The 20,593-nt window shown below is 39.3% G+C and overlaps 1 protein-coding gene across 5 annotated transcripts in view; it reads left to right on the top strand.

Annotated features, from left to right (window-relative positions):
• CDH23 (cadherin related 23) overlaps nt 1–20,593 on the top strand; it is a 708,444-nt gene that overhangs the window by 628,924 nt on the left and 58,927 nt on the right. For 3 of the 5 annotated variants that reach the window (XM_072131217.1, XM_072131214.1, XM_072131213.1), the window contains exons 37-45: nt 3,932–4,153; nt 7,120–7,239; nt 7,799–7,979; nt 9,384–9,517; nt 10,315–10,524; nt 13,077–13,184; nt 13,629–13,731; nt 14,180–14,305; nt 14,936–15,139. In XM_072131217.1, coding sequence (XP_071987318.1) covers nt 3,932–4,153; nt 7,120–7,239; nt 7,799–7,979; nt 9,384–9,517; nt 10,315–10,524; nt 13,077–13,184; nt 13,629–13,731; nt 14,180–14,305; nt 14,936–15,139 — 1,408 coding nt within the window. Of the gene's footprint in view, nt 1–3,931; nt 4,154–6,489; nt 6,588–7,119; nt 7,240–7,798; nt 7,980–9,383; nt 9,518–10,314; nt 10,525–13,076; nt 13,185–13,628; nt 13,732–14,179; nt 14,306–14,935; nt 15,140–20,593 lie in introns of those variants that run through there. The other 2 variants (XM_072131216.1, XM_072131215.1) reach the window with 2 other exon arrangements.

Below are 20,593 nucleotides of genomic sequence, written 5' to 3'. Positions count from 1 at the left end.
GCGCATTTGTTGGTTTTCCATAACGTCAGCCACCATGTACATGTTACTGGTTCTACTCATATGAACCATAAGAACAAGAAATAGTGCAAAAATATTTAGATATGCTGGTAGAAGCAAGCAAAGCTGCTGTATCCAATGTCAGTAAGCAAATGCAAAGTATTTAGAATAAAAAGGCACGTTGAGTCATTCAGTCATGAAGTAGTTAAACCCTGAAATGTAGTACCACCACAAACTTCACAGATATGGACAATGTCCATAGCTAGGCATATTGTATCTGTCCCTTCCTTTCCATAACAACTCTTGGAATTTCATACAAAGGGCATAATGTAGGGTGAGACAACAGAAAAACACCCCTCCCAAAACAGAATGTAGTTGTTTTGTCTCATGACACATATTAGAGGAGAACATTGTTCTAAATAACAGTCAATTGCAAAAGTTTTAATAACTGTATTCTTTTTTTAATCCTACCCTCTAATATGGTTTGATGATGTTCCTTAGAAAGAATATGTGCCTTAAAGCAGAGTGATGTACTATACATTACATGAACATACAGGGGCAGATTTACTTACCCGGCCCATTCGCGATCCAGCGGCGCGTTCTCTGCGCTGGATTCGGGTCCGACCGGGATTTATGATGGTAGTTCCTCCTCCGTCCACCAGGTGGCGCTGTTGCGCTGAAGTCCGCTGGAATGCCTCGAAATACACCGGCCTATCCTGGATGAAGGTGAGTGAAATTTTCGCAACACAATTTTTTTTTTAAATGCGGTGGTTTTTCCGAATCCGTTGGGTTTTCGCTCGGCCACGCCCCCCGATTTCCGTCGCGTGCATACCGGTGCCGATGCGCCACAATCCGATCGCGTGCGCCAAAATCCTGGGGCAATTCAGGTACAATAGCCGCAAATCGGAAATATTCGGGTAACACGTCGGGAAAACGCGAATCTGGCCCTTAGTAAATGACCCCCACAGTGTCAGCTGTACCCAAACAATATGTAGAGTGCAATTCCTGCAATTCAAGTGGTATTTTATATGTTTCGGGAGGTAACATGTTCTTACATGAACTGTGTTATGTATTCATTGTGCCATTGTAATTGGTAGGCAGAGGGTTACTTTGAAACTATACCACATACACATACTGACTACGGTGCACCACAAGGCCCAGCCATCCCACAGGTTACAGCACCACTCACATCCTGCAGCTCGTTGTATCCCCTCATCCCAGACCTTTACACACAGTAGAGAGGAACCTAAAAACCTACAGACTTTGCTACTACTACCAGCATCATCCTCTCCTCTGTCTCTGACTCTCTTCAACACCAGGCATGCTACAAATATCCAGACGAAGCTTTGATTTAAATTACAAAAAAAACCTCTGATCTTTTATACTGGTCCAGTTTGTCATCTCTCCAACAACCTTGCTATTTTAACCCCTTAAGGACGCAGCCATTTTGTAGCTTAAGGCTCAGCCCGATTTTTTGGATTCTGACTTGCGTCTCTTTATACGGTTATAACTTTTGAACACTGTTGCTTATCAAAGCGATTCTGAGATTGTTTTTCCCCACATGTTGTACTTCATTTTAGTGGTAAATTTTGGCAGATAAGTTTTGCGTTTATTTACAAAAAAAAAAGAAAATATGATAAATTTTTGGAAAAATTTGCCATTTTCGAAATTCAAAATCATTGCGTTTTCAGGCAGATCGATTTACCACCTAAATAACTTGCTGAATAACATTTCCCATGTGTCTACTTTACATTTTCATAATTTCTGAAATGTTTGGATAATTATATTTTGATGTCACGCGGCTTGCAAATAGAATATCGCTTTTCCGGATTTTCAGAATTGACTATTTTGGGGATAAATACAGTTTTGAATGAAATTTTACATATTTAGCATCAAAACCCCCTATATAACCAACCCATTTTCAAATCTGCACCCCTCAAGCTATCAGAAACAGCATTTACAAAGATTGTTAACCCCTTGAGATCTTCATAGTAATTGAATTTTGAATTTAGAATGGTCATATTGTTCCCTTATACGTTCATTTAGCCCTAAAATTTACACATTTCCAAAAGATAAAAAGAGAAAACCCACCATACAATTTGTTCTGCAATTTCTCCTGAGTACAAAGACCCCCCACATGTGGCTGTGACTTGTGTTATGGGGGCACAGCGAGGCGCAGAAGGGAAGGAGCACCCTGCAGCTGCCAGGATTTTAGTTTCCTCATTGGCCCCTTTTGAAGGCTATAAAATTTTCGCTTTTTCGTTATTGGGGCCATGTGATGCCATTTTTTTTGCGGGATGAGATGCTTTTTCCAGTGTTACCATTTTTGGGTTTGTATCACCTATTGTTGAAAATTTAGGAACTTTTTTTGAGGACATGAGTAGAAAAGCATCAATTCTGTACTGGATTTTTTACTTCTTTTTTTTTTTTGGTGTTCACCGTATATCCTAATAATCCTGTTATCTTTATTCTATGGGTTGATACGATTACGGGGACACCAGACATGAATATATTTTCTTACGTTTTACTAAATTTGTCAAACAAAACCCTAATGTGGGGAAAAATCTATCATTTATGTATTGCCGTCTTCCAAGTGGCATAACATTGTTACTTTTTTGGCTACGGAGCTGGTTGATGGCTTGTTTTTTGCGGGACATGTTGTACTTTGCACCAGTATCATGTCAGAGTACATATGGTTTTTTGATCACATTTTATAGCATTTTTTGTGGGATTGAAAAGGTAAAAATCATAATTTTTGGAGGGTTTATAACAGTTTTTTTTATGGCGTTTATCGTGGGGGTTCAATAATGATTTACTTTTATTCTACGGGTTGTTACGGACGCGGTGATACTATATATGTGGGGTTTGTGTTATGATTTAGACTTTTTTTTGAGTTATATGTCTCTTTATATGTTTTGGGGCTTTTGGGCATTTTTAGTGATTTATTACTTTATTTTTTTATTGAATAACTTTTTTTTTTTTTACTTTTTCACTTTTATACCATGGGACATGAACAAGTAATCATCTGATTGCTTGTTCATGATAATATTCTGCAATACTCATGTATTGCAGGATATTAGCAGTGTCAGCCTATGCACTTGCATAGGCTGGCACTGTGCCAGTAAGATGACGTCACAGACGCCATCTTACTGGCAGTTCTTGCAGGTAACTATAGCAACGATCGGCGCCCCCCGAAAACGGTTCGGGGGGGGGCGATCGTGGGGGAAAGAACCCCCAGCTGCATGTTAGATGCCGTGGTCGCGCTGACCGCGGCATTTAACGGGTTAAGCACCCGCGATCGGAGACAACTCCGATCGCGGGTGTTACACTGGGGTGCCGGCTATCAGTCACAGCCGGCACCCCGTGTTTCCCGATGCCGGTTCAGCTCAGATCTTGATATATCGGACGCTGAGCGCTAAGTCACTGCTTAAGAGGTTAAAAATGAGAACACTTGGCACATTGCAGGCAGGACATTGGTTAGGGAATCTGACAGTGTTACAATTAATACAGATAGGGGTTCTTTACTATAAGACCAGTGAGGCTATGGAACTCTCTGTCACAACATGTTGGGGTAATTTCCACAAGACTAGTCTGGGTGGATTCATAATCTAGAGATGGAATATTGATTGGAGTTGGCAAGGTTTTTTTTTACCCCTAACATAGGCATCACAATGAAGAATTTTGGTTGAACTTGATGGACCTGTATCTTTCCAGGACCCTATCTACTGTAAGGAAAAATTATATTCATATATGAGGAATACTTAATTCTGCTAAGTTTGCTTGCTAAACAAGATAATGAAGAAGCAGATTATCAGAGAAGAGTATGCAGTATTGTACTATGTTTTTATTTATAAAACAACAATGTTTTTGTTATAATAAATAGAATGTATATTCAGAAAGAAACCATTTACAGAGTCTGCTCTTCTCTTTATAGGCAACAACAGCAGTTTACGTGACTATATTGGATGAAAATGACAATGCCCCATTGTTTGATAGACCGCTTTATGAAATAACATTGAATGAAGGTCCTATGACTCTTAACTCTGTCATAATCACAACTACAGCCGTGGATTACGATGAGGGTCTTAATGGAACAGTTACCTACTCCATAATAAGCGGAAACCTTCAGGGCACATTTAGTATAATTAATTCTACGGTAAGATATGAGAAGTCAGAAATGTAAAATGACATAACATGCTTTAAAGGAAACCAGTCATGGAGACTTGGAATAGTAAACCTCCAATAGTTCCCTATGGACTATTAGTTAAATGTCACAAAGAGCCCTACACTCACCGGCCACTTTATTAGGTACACCATGATAGTAACAGGTTGGACCCCCTTTTTTGCTTCAGAACTGCCTCAATTCTTCGTGGCATAGATTCAACAAGGTGCTGGAAGCATTCCTCAGAGATTTTGGTCCATATTGACATGATGGCATCACACAGTTGCCGCAGATTTGTCGGCTGCACATCCATGATGCGAATCTCCCGTTCCACCACATCCCAAAGATGCTCTATTGGATTGAGATCTGGTGACTGTGGAGGCCATTTGAGTACAGTGACCTCATTGTCATGTTCAAGAAACCAGTATGAGATGATTCCAGCTTTATGACATGGCGCATTATCCTGCTGAAAGTAGCCATCAGATGTTGGGTACATTGTAGTCATAAAGGGATGGACATGGTCAGCAACAATACTCAGGTAGGCTGTGGAGTTGCAACGATGCTCAATTGGTACCAAGGGGCCCAAAGAGTGCCAAGAAAATATTCCCCACACCATAACACCACCACCACCAGCCTGAACCGTTTATACAAGGCAGGATGGATCCATGCTTTCATGTTGTTGACGCCAAATTCTGACCCTACTATCCGAATGTCGCAGCAGAAATCGAGACTCATAAGACCAGGCAACGTTTTTCCAATCTTCTACTGTCCAATTTCGATGAGCTTGTGCAAATTGTAGCCTCAGTTTGCTGTTTTTAGCTGAAAGGAATGGCACCCGGTGTGGTCTTCTGCTGCTGTAGCCCATCTGCCTCAAAGTTCGACGTACAGTGCTCTTCTGCCTACCTTGGTTGTAATGGGTGTCGATTTGAGTCACTGTTGCCTTTCTATCAGCTCAAACCAGTCTGCCCATTCTCCTCTGACCTCTGGCATCAACAAGGCATTTCGGCCCACAGAACTGCCGCTCACTGGATGTTTTTTTCTTTTTTGGACCATTCTCTGTAAACCCTAGAGATGGTTGTGCGTGAAAATCCCAGTAGATCAGCAGTTTCTGAAATACTCAGACCAGCCCTTCTGGCACCAACAACCATGCCACGTTCAAAGGCACTCAAATCACCTTTCTTCCCCATACTGATGCTCGGTTTGAACTGCAGGAGATTGTCTTGACCATGTCTACATGCCTAAATGCACTGAGTTGCCGCCATGTGATTGGCTGATTAGAAATTAAGTGTTAACGAGCAGTTGGACAGGTGTACCTAATAAAGTGGCCGGTGAGTGTATATGGATGCTGAGGTGAATTGCCCCCAGTTCTTGCATGTTAGCTCAGCATGGCTCAGCAAATTTAGTACAATTGTGTACGTTTTTATATAAAGCTGTCCTCAGCATCCAGGGCTATATGGGACACTAAAACATGGGGGAGATGTAACAATCTGTCTGCACTAGTTTTCTGAAGTAATTTATACCTGAAATGCCATGCACCACAATTATTGTGGGTTTGAGACTATTTTTCAGCAGTTTCCCACTTGTCTACAAAGAGGGTGTGGTCTTTAAAAAAGGGGCATATTCTTAAACGGATGCCTAAAAAATCAGTCTGAGCATCAAACAATGCAGACAAAAACTTTTCTAAATGTAAATTGGTTCATTGATGGTTGAGCTACATCTGCTGCGGTATTAGACTACTTCTTTTTACACCTGATATGTATCATTGTGTAAAGGGGTTGTGCTGCGTAGTAATAATAGCTATAAGTAGAGTAAAACAGGAGTACCCGCAGGTACGGTCATGCAACTGCTGAACCTAATTTGCATAAAAATGGATTTAGAATTGAATTTTCTGGAAAGCTTATACCATTCCCTACATTCTAGAGATTTAATGTATGGATTGATTTTCCAGCTGATAGACTCTCTTTTAATAAGAAGCTTGTTGTTGTGAGTAAAACAAGTTGAGTTTTTATGGTAAAAAAAAAAAATTGATCTATAAACTAATGAATGTTTACTGTATTTTAGACTAATGACAAGTGTATCATGTAAGCTGATTTTAGCGAGTATAAAGAGATAGTAGTAGTAGTATGTGGTTTATTTTGCACGCTACTTCCTGTATTGGCTTCCGCTGTCATTTAAAAAGCAAAAACATTTTGTATTTAATAAATTAATGGTTAAGTGGCAGGAGCAATTACAATCCAGTGTAGGCTCATTCAATTTCTGGGCGATGGTTATGCTGCTCACATCAGCCCGGCTCGGTTACTCCAGTGCGTTCTGATGCTCTTCAGCGCAGCAGCGACATCTGGTGGACGTCGGAGTAACTGCCTTAGTGAATTGCCGGAAGACCCGAATCCACCACAGAGAACGCGCCGCTGGATCGCGAATGGGCTGGGTAAGTAAATCTGCCCCACTGAGTTTTATATGTCTATGGAAGAGAGAGTAGAGTAGGGCAGACACAGACACATGCTAGGATGCTGCATCAGAGATGAGTGTTTAGCAGTTTTGTAATAATAGGTTTTAGCATTGATCTGCTGTAAGAGGTCTGCATCTCTTTACCATCTCTCTCTGTGTGTCTCTCCCATTTCTCTGTTTGTCTCTCCCATCTCTCTGTTTGTGTATCTCTCCCCTCTAGCTGTATGTGTCTCTTCCATCTCTCTGTTTGTGTGTCTCTCTCCCACCTCTGTCTCTCTCTTTATCATCTCTGTGTCTCCCATCTCTCTGTGTCTCTCTCTCATCTCTGTTTGTCTCTCTTCCATCTCACTGTTTGTGTCTCTCTCCTATCTCTCTGTGTCTATCAAATCTCTCTGTTCATGTCTCTCCTATCTCTCTGTGTCTTTCTCCCATATATTTATCAAACATCATATACCTTTAACAATGTCTCTCATGAAAATGTTCCCTCATTGTATATTATATAACTTTTTTAGGGTCTGATACGAGCAGTTAAGGAGCTGGATTATGAAGTGTGCCTTGGAAGATATACTCTGATTGTAACTGCCACAGATAGATGTCCCATTTTGGCACGTCGTCTGACATCTACCACCACGGTACGTAAAAGCGTGTCCTGCTTCAGCTCAGCTCAGATTGCTTACATAATGCAGACTACCTATGTCGGGGTACCGATTTGATACTGGCACTTTGATTTGATCTATCTATTTATCTATCTATCTATCTATCTATCTCATATCTATCTATCTATCTCATATCTATCTATCTATCTATCTATCTATCTAACTATCTATCCAACTACAGTCACAAATTAAAGCAGAATAAAAACAAGCAGAATAAATCTGTGCAAGATTTTTGTTCAAAATGAAATTTACTGGTGTAAATGATGATATATTGTACAGAAGCTGGTGGTCCTGCATACCCCATGTTTTTCACTGTCACAATGTTGCACTTTAAAAAGGCCCTACTTTCATTTGTAAGAAAAAAAAAAACTATTGATGGGTTAGGACCATTGGTTACTAAGAAACACCTTTTTTCCTAAACGACATAAGTAACTGTCGTTTTATAACTAAAATATAAAGTTATCTTGGACTATTATCAAACAATAATAGTTGATGTAACACATTTAATTCCTGGTCTTCATAATTGTTTCCACAGGTTTTAGTCAATGTAAATGACATAAATGACAATTGGCCAACATTTCCAAGGTCCTATGAGGGACCTTTCGACATAACAGAGGGACAGCCGGGTCCAAGAGTTTCAACATTTAAAGCTGAAGATAAAGATTCAGGTCTTAATGGTCAAGTAGAGTACAGCATTGTTGGGGGTGATCTTCTTGGTAAGCGATGTATCTTAGTATCATATTATGTAAGGTTGGAAAATGATGCACGTCTATCAAGTCCAAGCAATAAGATTAAAGGGGTTCTCCAACAAACAAAAGTTAGGTCCTATCCACAGGAAAGGGCCTAACGTGCAATCAGTGGGGGTCTCAGTGGTGAGACACCCACAGATCACGAAAACGAGGGGTCTGAAGAGTTCCCACGGACCCCTGTCGGACCCCTTGTTGCTCCGTCAGACTAAAACAGCAGATGGTTGCACATGACCATTCTGGTCCATTAATCTCTGTGAAGCTGACGGAGATCTTGGAGCGTGTGGCTCTGCAATTTCCATCAGCTCCATAGAGATTCATAGGGTACAACAGTCATGTGTGGCAGTCTGCTCCATTAGCCTGATGGAGCAACGAGGGGTCCAATGGAGGTACGTGGGACCCCATTGGGCCCCTCATTTTCAAGTTACATAATTCATGCAGTACCCGGGGGTGTATATCATCTGGGCATGGTGATTTGTCTATTTCAGCAGAGTTGAAGCAGCGCCGTACCTCTACCTGTGTTACGCAGTTGTAATTTAATGGAGAATTTACATTATCCCTCATCTTGTTTCCCATAAGATTCTCCTGGGTGAAGACAGTTGAGAAGGTGACATTCAATAGATTGGCCCTTTCCCTTCCACCATGACCCCCAGGTTATTCCTCAGAGGACCCATACTCTCTATTTAGTTTCTTGCCATTTATATACTTGAAAAATAATTTTGGGATTATTTTTACTTTCTTTCCATGGTATCTTTCTATCTCTATATTTTTTTTTTTAGAGAATCTATTTTTCTCTCTATAATCCTGTAATGCCTCATCATTACCTTCATGTTTAAGCAACTTAAATAGTCTAGAAAAACAATTCCTCTTAAAGAGGAGAATTAGTTTCATATCCGGATTGAGGTGAAAGAGGGCCAGAGATACCTACTTTTAAAGGTCAATCTCACAGCCCTAATGTGAGCATTGCTACAAGGTGCTGGAGGTGCTCTCACCTGACGCTATTATGCTCAGCGCAGAATGGCTACGGTCGAATCAAATCAAACCTGTGCGGCTGCTGCTGGCTTTGATCCTTGGGACAAGTGCCAGTAAAGAATAATCCATTATGTTGGTAGGGAAAAAACAATCTTTGGAATCCTGTGGCCGCGCTGCACACATGGGATTTACATACATGGATCCAATGGTTCATTGAAATGATGTTTTTTAAAATCATATGTTGGAGAACTAATTTTCAGATTATACAGACCTCTTCTGCAGCCATTATTTAACATATAATACATATGCAACCAGAAGAAGAGATCAGTATGACCAGTTTTGGAATTTTTAAGCAAAATGATTATGAAATCCAATAAAATGTTGTTTTTTTCTCTTAAAAAGGGGAGTTTGTCATTTCATCGGTGGAGGGGGATTTGAGAGTTAGAAAAGATTATGAACTGGATCGAGAGAACATTGCCTCCTATAACATTACAATAATGGCAAAAGACAGAGGCAATCCTCCCTTCAGTGCTACGGTTAAGTAACTTCTACTTTCACTGGATTTACTTATTTTTCTATGAATTCTGTTATTTGTTTACACAGAATTTTTATAAGGAGTTATTTGTACTCGTATAAGATTGACCAAACTTATCTAAAAGTTTTTAGACCTATTTAAGTGTAAGATTTACTCTGTAACTCTCTTAGTTAAAAACAATTGGTTGTTTTTACAGTTTGCTTGAGTAAGCTGCTCTCCCATAAGATTTTTTGAATGCACACATAATGGAGAAGGAAATAATTCATTGAAATGTTAAAGGGGTCGTCCAGGTTTTTAAAAAAATTTTATATAATGTTTGGGGCTAGAAAAACAATAAAAATCTTATAATCACCTCTTCTGGTGGTTGGCAGTGACAGGAGACACCATGGGCAAACAAGAGAACCAGCGGAGGTGAGTAGAATATTTTAATGTTTTTCTGGCTCCTTAAGCTTTAAGTATTTTTTTTTTGAAGCCCTGACAGCCCCTTTAAGGAAATTTTGCTGCAGCCATAGTATAGTATACTTTTAATGTATGTAAGCATAGTTATTGTTAACTTATTCCAAGTCAAGTATTTATCAATAGAATGTATTTCCAATAATACATGTATTGATTAAAATGCAAAAAAATTATATTACGTTACTGGTACAGAAAAAAAACCTCATCAAAAATATTTGCTTGGTTTCAAATAATGAAAATTGTTCCCATGGTTGCAAAGAGTGTTTCTAGTTCATTTCTACCATATTTATTGTGCATTCGTATATGAACGAGCTAATAATCTCATATTTTCTACTTATTTAGGCTGTTGTTGAAATCCGTGTATTAGATATTAATGACAATGACCCAGTGCTCCTGAACCTTCCACTTAATATAACAATTAGTGAGAACACAGTGGTATCTACACCTATCACAAGAATTCTTGCCAGTGATGCTGATATTGGACGTAATGCACTTCTGACTTTTAATATAACTGCAGGGAATGCAGATAATGTATTTTCAATCAATGAAAATGTAAGTTAATATTTTTGCTCTTAACAATATTGATGATTTTTTACAATATTTTTTTGTACTGGGGTCTTACCAAGGAGTTGCTTGGTCAAAACCTATACCCACACTACAACCAGATGTCATGGTTTACACAGATGCAGGAAACCATGTAGAGAGAGCAGCAAGAACTGGGGAAACAGGAAAGGCAAAAGCAACCCTTACCCTATGACTGAGCTAGTCCCTGCCTGCGGTTGATGGTCAGCTTCCCTGGACTAGCTCCAAACCCGACAACTTCTCTCTCTCTCTCTCTGAACACGAAGTTCTATCCAGAAATTAGGGGAAAGAACTACAGAATACTAGGGTCTGGTGTACTAAATGTGCCCCCTCCCTAGCGAAAAGATTGCTGCAAGTAAAACTTGGAGAACTAGCAATCTCACACAATGCACACACACTCACACAATGCACACACACTCACAACTGAGACTGAATACAGGAAGGAGGGCAATAGGTCGGACAGGATTATCATGTAACAACCAGAGCAAGACCACAAGGCACTTGCAATTACATAAACACAGACAAAAGGGAACAGAGAGGAAAGTGGTGAGTGCATACCTGAGAACAGAAAAACTTCAGAATCTCTCACCACAGACAAGGTAACAAGCAACTAGATAGTATAGATGTTCAAACAGAACCCAGCTAGGGATAATCTGCAGATAAAACAATACCACAAGTATGAAAGCACCATCAACATTCAAAATTGACCAAAAAAACAGCCAGAAAGCATTGGTACTGAGAAGTGGTCTGTGATCCCGACCTGCAGAGCCATTCCTTTATTGAGCGGGTCTTGCTAATTGCCAATAATTTCCACCTATTCCATTTGCACAACAGCATGTGAAAGTTATATTGTGTTGTTTTATTTTTTTTGAGCAGTGTATATAGTTTTGAGTAAAAGATTCAGTAAAATTTGTTTTCTCATCGTTTTTATTATTATTGAATGGAATAGTTGCAATTTTATAAATAGTTCTGGCCATTGTAAAAGCCATTAACCCCTTCCCGACGCGCGCCGGGTCCCGGTGCATGGAGAGGGCTCGCGGGCCGAGCCCTCTCCATAGCCAGTAAGTCTTTGCTGCATATTGCAGCAAAGGCTTACCGGTAACACCCGCGATCGGTGCTAGCAGCATTGCCGCCGGCTTCGCAGAGATGGCGGCGCCATCTTGTCGTGGATCGCTGCTCCCCAATGACGTCACGGAGAGCGGCGATCCGTCGCCATGGTAACCTCGGGTGTTCCGAATACCCGAGGCTACTTCGTTTTAACCCATGCATTACAATGTGCTAATTGCACATTGTAATGCATGGTTAGTAAAATCCACATATACTGCCATACTGTAGTATGGCAGTATATGATAGGATCGATCAGACTACCTAGGGTTAGAGTACCCTAGGGATTCTGAAAAATAGTAAAAGTAAAAATAAAAAAAAAGTTTTAAAAAAAAAATTATAATAAAAAAACCTAAAAATTCAAATCACCCCCCTTTCCCTAGAACTGATATAAAAATAAATAAACAGTAAAAATCATAAACACATTAGGTATCGCCGCATCCGAAAATGCCCGATCTATCAAAATATGATAATGTTTTTTCACTATGTTTAACCCCGTAACGGAAAATAGCGTCCAAAGTCGAAAATGGCATTTTTTTGCCATTTTGAAAAATATAAAAAAATTAATAAAAAGTGATCAAAAGTTCGCACAGTCCCAAAAATTATAGTAATGAAAACGAAATCAAAATTCGCAAAAAATGACACTATCCAAAGCTCCGTACACCAAAGTATGAAAAAGTTATTGGCCCCAGAAGATGGCAAAATAAAAAAAAAATATTTTGTACAGGAAGTTTTAATTTTTTTAAATGTATGAAAACATTATAAAACCTATACAAATTTGGTATCCACGTGATCATACCTACCCAAAGAATAAAGCAGATATGTCATTTGGGACGCAGAGTGAAAGCTGTAAAATCCAAGCCCACAAGAAAACGTCACAAATGTGGTTTTTCACCATTTTCACTGCATTTGGAATTTTTTTCCCGCTTCCCAGTACATGCAATAGAATATTAAATACCGTCACTATGAAGTGCAATTTGTTATGCAAAAAATAAGCCATAACACAGCTCTTTATGTGGAAAAATAAAAAAGTTATAGATTTTTGAAGTTGGTGAGTGAAAAATGGAAGTGAAAAAACTAAAAAAGGCCAAGTCGTTAAGGGGTTAAAGGCATAAAATGGTATCAGTGAAAAATAAACTATACTTACCTCTTCAGAACCCCTTCTTATTCCAACAATATCTCTCCAGTATTTAAAACTTCTGTTCCCATAGGACCAATGTATAGAATGTTGCAATGTCAGTACGTTCCCACATATGCCAGTGATTTGCCCAGCCATTATGTGTACAATATATGTGGCACAATCACTTCTGGTGGGATAGGACTTCAGCCACTGATGGAACTGAAGATTATTCTGCTCAGATTATTTTTTTTATGGTATAGTAATACAATACTTAGGAATTTTCAATGATATTTTTCAGTCTGGAATTGTTTATGTAAATCGACCTGTTGATAGAGAGAGAGTTTCAGAATATCGATTAACCATAACTGTAAAGGACAATCCAGAAAATATCCGTAACTCAAGAAGGGTAAGCTAATTTTATTCTTCATGCATGGCTTGACTTTGAAGAGAGTTTGTTTCTATGCATAAAAAAACTGTTGCAACCAAATTATTATATGTGTGCGATGCATTCTTTAGACATAGTTTCTCAGAATATATATGTGCCCTAATGTACACATAGTAATTTCAAGAATTTTAAGGGGTTTTCCAGGACATAGGTTGAGGCTCTCCTGTACTTAAACATACCGGTATTCATTAAAATAAGTAAGTTTGACTTCCCACAACCCCAAAGCTACAATGCTAAACAGAAGTATTTATATATGTACAACATTAACTGGTAAGTAACAAAGGGTACTACATTTATAAATACAGAAGCAAAGCCCTTTATTTATTGAACCATCCTAAAGGAAAAACAAAAATTGACTTTTTGTTGGGTTGTAAACCAATAAGATGTAAATCTTTCTACATACAGGATTTTGACTTGTTGATTGTCACAATATCGGATGAGAATGATAACCAGCCGGTGTTTTCTCAAGGATCATATCAAGCCGAAATCATGGAGAATTCACCAGCAGGTAGTATAAATCAGATAAACCTAGATGGTATAAGATTCTGGCACAATGATTTTTGCCTACTGACCTTTTACACTCCCGAGGAATCAGAAATTGCTCTGTTTATTAAGATCTCGAAGGAGAGAACTTGAAGACTTAAGGAGGTACAACCATCCTAAAGAATTCTACCATGTAATGATTGATAATAAAATGTAAATTCTCCATTTAGGAATCACTTAGTTTTTCCAACAGGATTTTAGGACAATGAGGGTTGAATCAGTCTGCTAGGGCTTCAACAGCCTGAGTCATTGCTAAAACATGTCACTGGGTCTCATCATGTAATCCGCATTCATAGTTAATGTTTGTCACTGGTCATGTGATATGTTGTTAGGCTGGTCGTAATGTGTTGCTTGTTGTAATAAACTTGCTAGAAAATAAAAATTTGCGATTTTGACTGTCATATTTTATCTAGGAACTACCATCAGTGTCCTCAATGGGCCTATTTTAGCTTTAGATAATGACTTAGGACCCAACGCCGTTGTGTCCTATCGGCTTTTGGGGCTTCAAATGGATTTGTTAACCATGAACAACAGCACAGGTAAGACCAACTCTGTTATCATTTCTACTGTTCCTTTAAAACACTTTAGTTAGGCTCATACCATAATTTCAAATAGTCACCAAAATGCATTCAAAATATCACAGAACAATATGCATGGTATATTGTAAAAGGTTGCTCATCAGATCTGAAAAAAAAAAATTAAAAACAGAGATTGGTTTTCTTTTCATACAACTTTATAAATATTTTCTTTAACTGTATGTTTTTTTTAACTGCATAAAATTTTTCATAATTGGTATTAATATATTTTAACAGATCCTCTTCTGCAGCCAACATGTGTTTTCATGTGTATTTTGCAAGCTGTTGTGTCCTGTTTAGATTAAAACACAAAGCAGTATTTCTTTAGCATAATATATGCAATTCAATGATAATAAAGTACACATAACTAGTGTTGAATGGACCTGAACCGCAAAGCTCTGGTCCATACCAAACATTGTGGGTTCAGGCCAAACCCCTAAACATCAGTCAGAAGTTCATGTTTGGTCTGGGTTTGGCTCAACTACCCACCAATAAAGAATTTTTAAATAATAAAATGATAACTATGAACTAAATAGTTTAATAAAATGTGCATCCAATTGGTGGATGACTATACATAGATATATTTCCTTCTAGGTATTGTTGCTGTGAGGTCGGGAAGAATTATTGATAGAGAAGCGTACTATGTCCCAATCCTAAATCTTACTTTGGTGGCTGAGGATATTGGCAAATTGAACAGCACAGCTGCACTTACTCTAACAATACTAGATGCCAATGACAACAGACCTCTTTTTAGTGCACAAAGCGTCAGTGTGCGCCTCCGTGAAAATAGTCCTCCAGGTGAGTTGTTTAATTTGTGTGGAATTTTCTTCATGTAAAAACACACATGGATGTACAAGAAGTCCCTGGAGCATGAGACATTGTATAAATATAGGTAGAGGTGCTCCATCCCTGAAGCGAGTTGAACCTCTTGCCTCAGGCAGCACCAACTGCAGCAAGATGGGAGGTGTAGTTAGCATAAGGGGTGCAGTTACCTGCTATAAATCAGGACCTGGCAACTAAAATTGATATTATATATTGATTCTGGATGGGGTGAAGGGGTTTAGATTCATCCCTGAGTATACTGCAGACACACCATGGATGTTCCATAGTGCATTACAGTGGTTTGCGTGTAAAAAGTAAAATATCCACCTAATACTGTGGGACTTGACAAGGTATTTGCACATTACCAAACTGTATCTCTTTATGATTACTATATAATGCTTGGATTACTGGTCTACACTGGCGGTCTACTGGTCACTGGTCTACACTGTGTAGTTAGAAGAGTGCAAAAAATCTAGTGACTCACAGATGTCTTGTCTAACTGTAGTCACTTGCTTTCCTATTCTACTCCATACAACCCTCATTGTGCCATATCAGTCCAATGTTTCTGTTCCAACATGGAACTTTGTTCAAGCTGTTCTGTAACTAAGCAGCACTATAACCTAGTATAGCATCACTTGTATTCCTCTGGAGTGCTTTAAGTTCTTTTATCTACAACCTTGGATAAAGCTGAACCCAAAATGCATCTCTATGTAGAGTGATGCTATTGTGGTCTTGTATTTAGGTACATGAGAAAAAGCAATGAAATTCAACCATAATCCTAAATGCATTAAACGGAAAGGATTTATGAAGGACAGATACAGCAATCCTTATTTAACCTAATATGATGGCATCCAGGGGCGGGGAGCCTCAACTTGCCCCAATCCACCACCTTCATGGCGTTACTGTCCCCGCGCCGGAGCACTCTCTGCCCCCGGCGACTGCCCAATACATCAAGAGGCAGAAGCCTCTTGCTGTATCCTGCTGCGAATATGCAGTGGCGGGCATATCATACGCCGGTGCACAAGCATTTGTCTTTGGAGTTTTGCTGCAGTCAGATTCATGAAAGTGGCTTTGGCCCTTGATAAATCTACTTCTGCTCCTTGCATTATTTGCGCAAAAACCCATAAAAAGATGCAACATACACTAGGATGGGGACTGGCGTAACTATGCGCAGAAACTTGCAAATTTGTGCCAAATAGTAAAGATTATGAATTTAGTCGTATTGTCAAAATTAGTTTTTACAAATAATGAATTTGTGACTTTGCAGTGTCCTATTTTCTTTTGGAGCAAATGAAAGTTGCAAAACAGCAATTGTAGCACAACTGCACCAAAACAACGCCAATCATGGACAAAAACCCAATGGTAAATTACCCCCAGGGAGTTACGTCAGTCTTATTCAGCATTATGTAGATTAATCATTGCTTCTCTCCATACTTTACTACTCACTTCCAAGCGAAAGAGTAAGGAAGCACTCATAAGATAGTCCTGCAAAAATTATTTTCCCCATTCCCCACCTGTATTGAGGTGACATCCCAGGCAGTTGCCTCTTGCTACCTACTCCTTATCCTAGCTTTGGCTTGGACTGGTATAACTGACAAGAAATAATTTCTAAACTACTCAGTGCACAGTGCAATAGAACGTAAACAGTATTGGCAGGTGATCATTAAAGGGGTTGTCCACTTTAAGCACATTACAGCACACAATTGATATTGTTTGTGTAACGAAAAGTTATTTAATTTTCCAATATACTTTCTGTATCACGTCTTCATGGCCTCATTGTTGACTGCTTGTCAATAGTCCACAGGTCCACGGTCATGTGTTGCTACACAGCTTCGATTACACTGTATGATACAACGAGCTGTGCACATGTGTTATATCACATGATCATCGACCGGCGTTTATCTACAAAAAGTAAACTGTGAAGCTTCCTGTTGCATGACAGCAAGAAGACAGCAAGCAGAGATGTGGATAATCCTGGAAGAATTGAAGAAAGTATATTCGAAAATGTTATAACTTTTCATCATACAAACAATATGAATTATTTGCTGGTATGTGCTTAAAGTGGACCACCCCTTAAAATATGGCCACACATGCAAAATAGAGTTGCTGAACAACTGTTTGTAAATGTTTTATAAATCACTTTTTGTGCCAGTCTGCTTGTTGTTGGAATTCAGAACTGCTACAGACATTTATTGTGAGTTCTGCAACAGTCAATCCATTCTTTCATCGCCAAATCGTCTGCAATACAGAACATTTTGAGCTGCCTTTAAAATGCAGTTCCACATGAAAGACTAAATTAAAACTCCTGCAGCTATTTCTGTTTTCTTACTGATTTGACACCTTTGATAGAAGTACACTAGTGTGATAAAACTCTACACACAACACTTGTGCAATAAAATTTGGTAAACTATAAAAGTCTATGTTAATTTCTTCTACATTCTATAAAACAGTATTGGGATGAGAAGTAAAAATGAAATGGCAATTCAAATGAAAATCTGTGTAATCACATTTACAGATTTCTTACATGATAGTAAATAGCTTTAAAATATCATAAAATATGTAGAATCATTATTTATAGACTGACAGAAAAGTTATATTATAAAGCAGTTAATACAGAAAAAAATAAACATTTTATATACTACCATTCAATGGCATAAGTAGGAATGAGTGTGCCCCATAGCAAACTTTTGAGTGGGCCCCCCCTCCCAAACACAGCACCTCCTCCCATCCCCTGCCCGTTTTGAACATATACACCTATAACGTAGGTGTATATAATGGAGGGATTGTGTGTAGTAAAAACTTTATTCAGGAATATGTGTGTGTTTTTAGTGTGTTTTATTAAGCCACGTTAGGTAAAGAGGATCCAATGTTCATCCTCTCTCTCCATCCCTCCCTCCATAAATAAATCACTTAATATATGATAATAAGAGAGCAAATGTGCTCTCTGGTTGTTCTGGTTAGGAGTGGGTCAATATAAACATTAGTTAATGTTATCCCTTTCCCGAATTTAGCTACAGATAAAGTGAATATTTACTTTATCTGTGAGCTGTGAGAATATCCTCTGTTCACTCTTCTCCTTTATTCTGCCTGCTTGCTAAGGGGGTCCACACTTCAGAGGGCTATAATTCTGGATGCCTGGTGCCTGGAATCGCTCCTCTGAAAGAGGAGAATCTCGTTCATTTGAATCGGGGCTCTGCCTGTTGTGGAATTGCGGGAAAAGCCTGCAAATTTTCGAATCAGAAATTTGTAGGCTATGGCTAGTGTGCGAGCTGCCATTCCCTATTTACGCCCCTCAACACCCACCTGGCGGTGGTGGTGTAGTCAAAATAATTTAGCAATTTCTTGCTTTGTACAAGAAATTAAAATTATTTCAGTGTATCTATGCCAGTTTGGAAGCACTGTATCTGTATGGCCCAATTACACCAGCTCTGAAAGGAGGATTGGGCCCAAATTTCTACCAATGAGAAGCTTGTGAAAATGATATCCAAAATGTGTAACCCAAGTCTTGCAATGTCAGGGCAATGGTACAAACACATTCTTAGGGAATGGGCAAACCCCTATAAAAATTCTCTCTCTAATTAATCAGACATTTGGCCAATATTAATAATTTTGGCAATCATAATTGACCTAAAATAGAAAGGTTTCATAGTATCATAGTATGTAAGGCTGGAAAAAGACTCAAGTCCATCCTTTAAGAATTTTTGCTTTCCAGAAAGGTATCGAGGCCTCTCTAGAGCGTGTAAATGGAGTCCCCCATAACAACCTCTGCGGCAGAGAGTTCCGTAGTCCACTGCTGTAAGAGCAAACAGCAGTCACATTTTATGTACCAACCTTTTATGTGGCACTGTTTCAAATGCCTTAGAAAAATCCAGATGTACAACATGCACAGCCTCCCTCTAGTCTGGAACTTAACTCCTCATAGAAGCCAATCCGCTTAGTCTGACAGCACCGATCCCTCATAAACCCATGCTGATGTTGGATTATAAGGTTTTGTATAGTGAGATACCCAGGATAGCATCTCTAACAAAACCCTATAATATTTTCCCCACAACAGAAGTTAGACTCACAGGTCTGTAGTTTCCAGGATCCCTTTTTGATCCTATTTGTATATTAATACCACATTTGCTATGTGCCAGTCCTGTGGAACAGAACAAGGAATCCTAAATTATTTAAATCATATTACATATTATCTCTCTTATTTGTTGTTTGTTTGTCCTGTTTGGTGTCCACACTTTGGGTTTTGTCTTCGTGATTGTTCTGTATAACCTGGGATATGCTGAGGAAAACAGGTAGGGCATTTGTGGGGCTGGAGTTTAAAGGTCACTGTCTTGTTTTTCCTCCCTGAATCTAGTTGAGAGCGCCATCCACAAGCACAGACGTGCAATACCACGCAGTGCTACAGACACATAAATACTGGACTTCTTTCTTACTTTCTTCTTACAGCAGTAGACGTATTTGACAAAGGCTTATTTTAGCCAAGACGTAATAGTTTGGATTACCTCAATAAAACTTTGTTTATTAACTTGAACTTAAACTTTGTGTGCCTGGATATTTTTTATACTTGAATCTAGTTCCCTCATAACAGGCGATTTAGATCAGAATTGTAGTAAAAAGTGAGTAAAGCCAGACTTCTAAATTAGCCCGGCTGTTCACTAGAGATGGGAAATTTCGATAAGACCAGGTTCGACGGATTTTTCGAAAAAATTTGATTTGACCTGAATCGAATCCTGTCGAATCACGTTAAAAACAGGTATTTCCTGGCTGCAGAGAGCCTGTAAGGTGTTGTAGAACGTTGTGCCATGCTCAAATATGCATAGGGAGCGTGGTTTGGTCTTAAAACAATGCTGTGTTTTAGTATGACACGCAAATGGCAGCCGCCGTTCTTTGAAAGTGGGGAGCTGGCGGCAGCATGGTAGGCCACAGAGTCGCACAATGATAGAGTGTGAAGGTTGGTGACAATTCCAGTCCCTGCTATAGATGGTAGGAGACATATGGAGCAACTGGTAGCAGATGTGTGGTATCAGGCGGGTGGAAGCATCAGAATAGTAGCTGAGGCAGGTAGTTAAAATCCAGACTAATTTCTCAACGTTTGCGGGAGGCATCATGGCTGATCTAATCTGATGCATAAGGCATTGGTGTGTTGAAATCCTGGCTGATCCATGTCTGATTCATCTTGACAAAGTCAGTCTCTCCACATTACTGGTGGACAAGCGGGTTCTCCTTGAGGTAACGCTGGCCCCCACTGCACTAAACACCCGCTCTGATGCCAAACTACTGCCCGGGCAGGACAGCTTCTCTACTGCGGCCACGCATAAAGTTTGGCTGCCCAGTATTCCAGGGTATCCTCTACCTGGGGTGGTACAGTGCTGTCCAAGTAGGCCACCACCTGCTGCTGCAGGGTCTGCTCCATGTCCTGCTGCTGCTGGTGGT

This window comes from Engystomops pustulosus, chromosome 11 (genome assembly GCF_040894005.1).
Source record: "Engystomops pustulosus chromosome 11, aEngPut4.maternal, whole genome shotgun sequence".
Taxonomy (NCBI): Eukaryota; Metazoa; Chordata; class Amphibia; order Anura; family Leptodactylidae; genus Engystomops; species Engystomops pustulosus.
The sequence above is the reverse complement of the archived record's forward strand: the minus strand, read 5'-3'. Positions and strand labels throughout refer to the sequence as shown.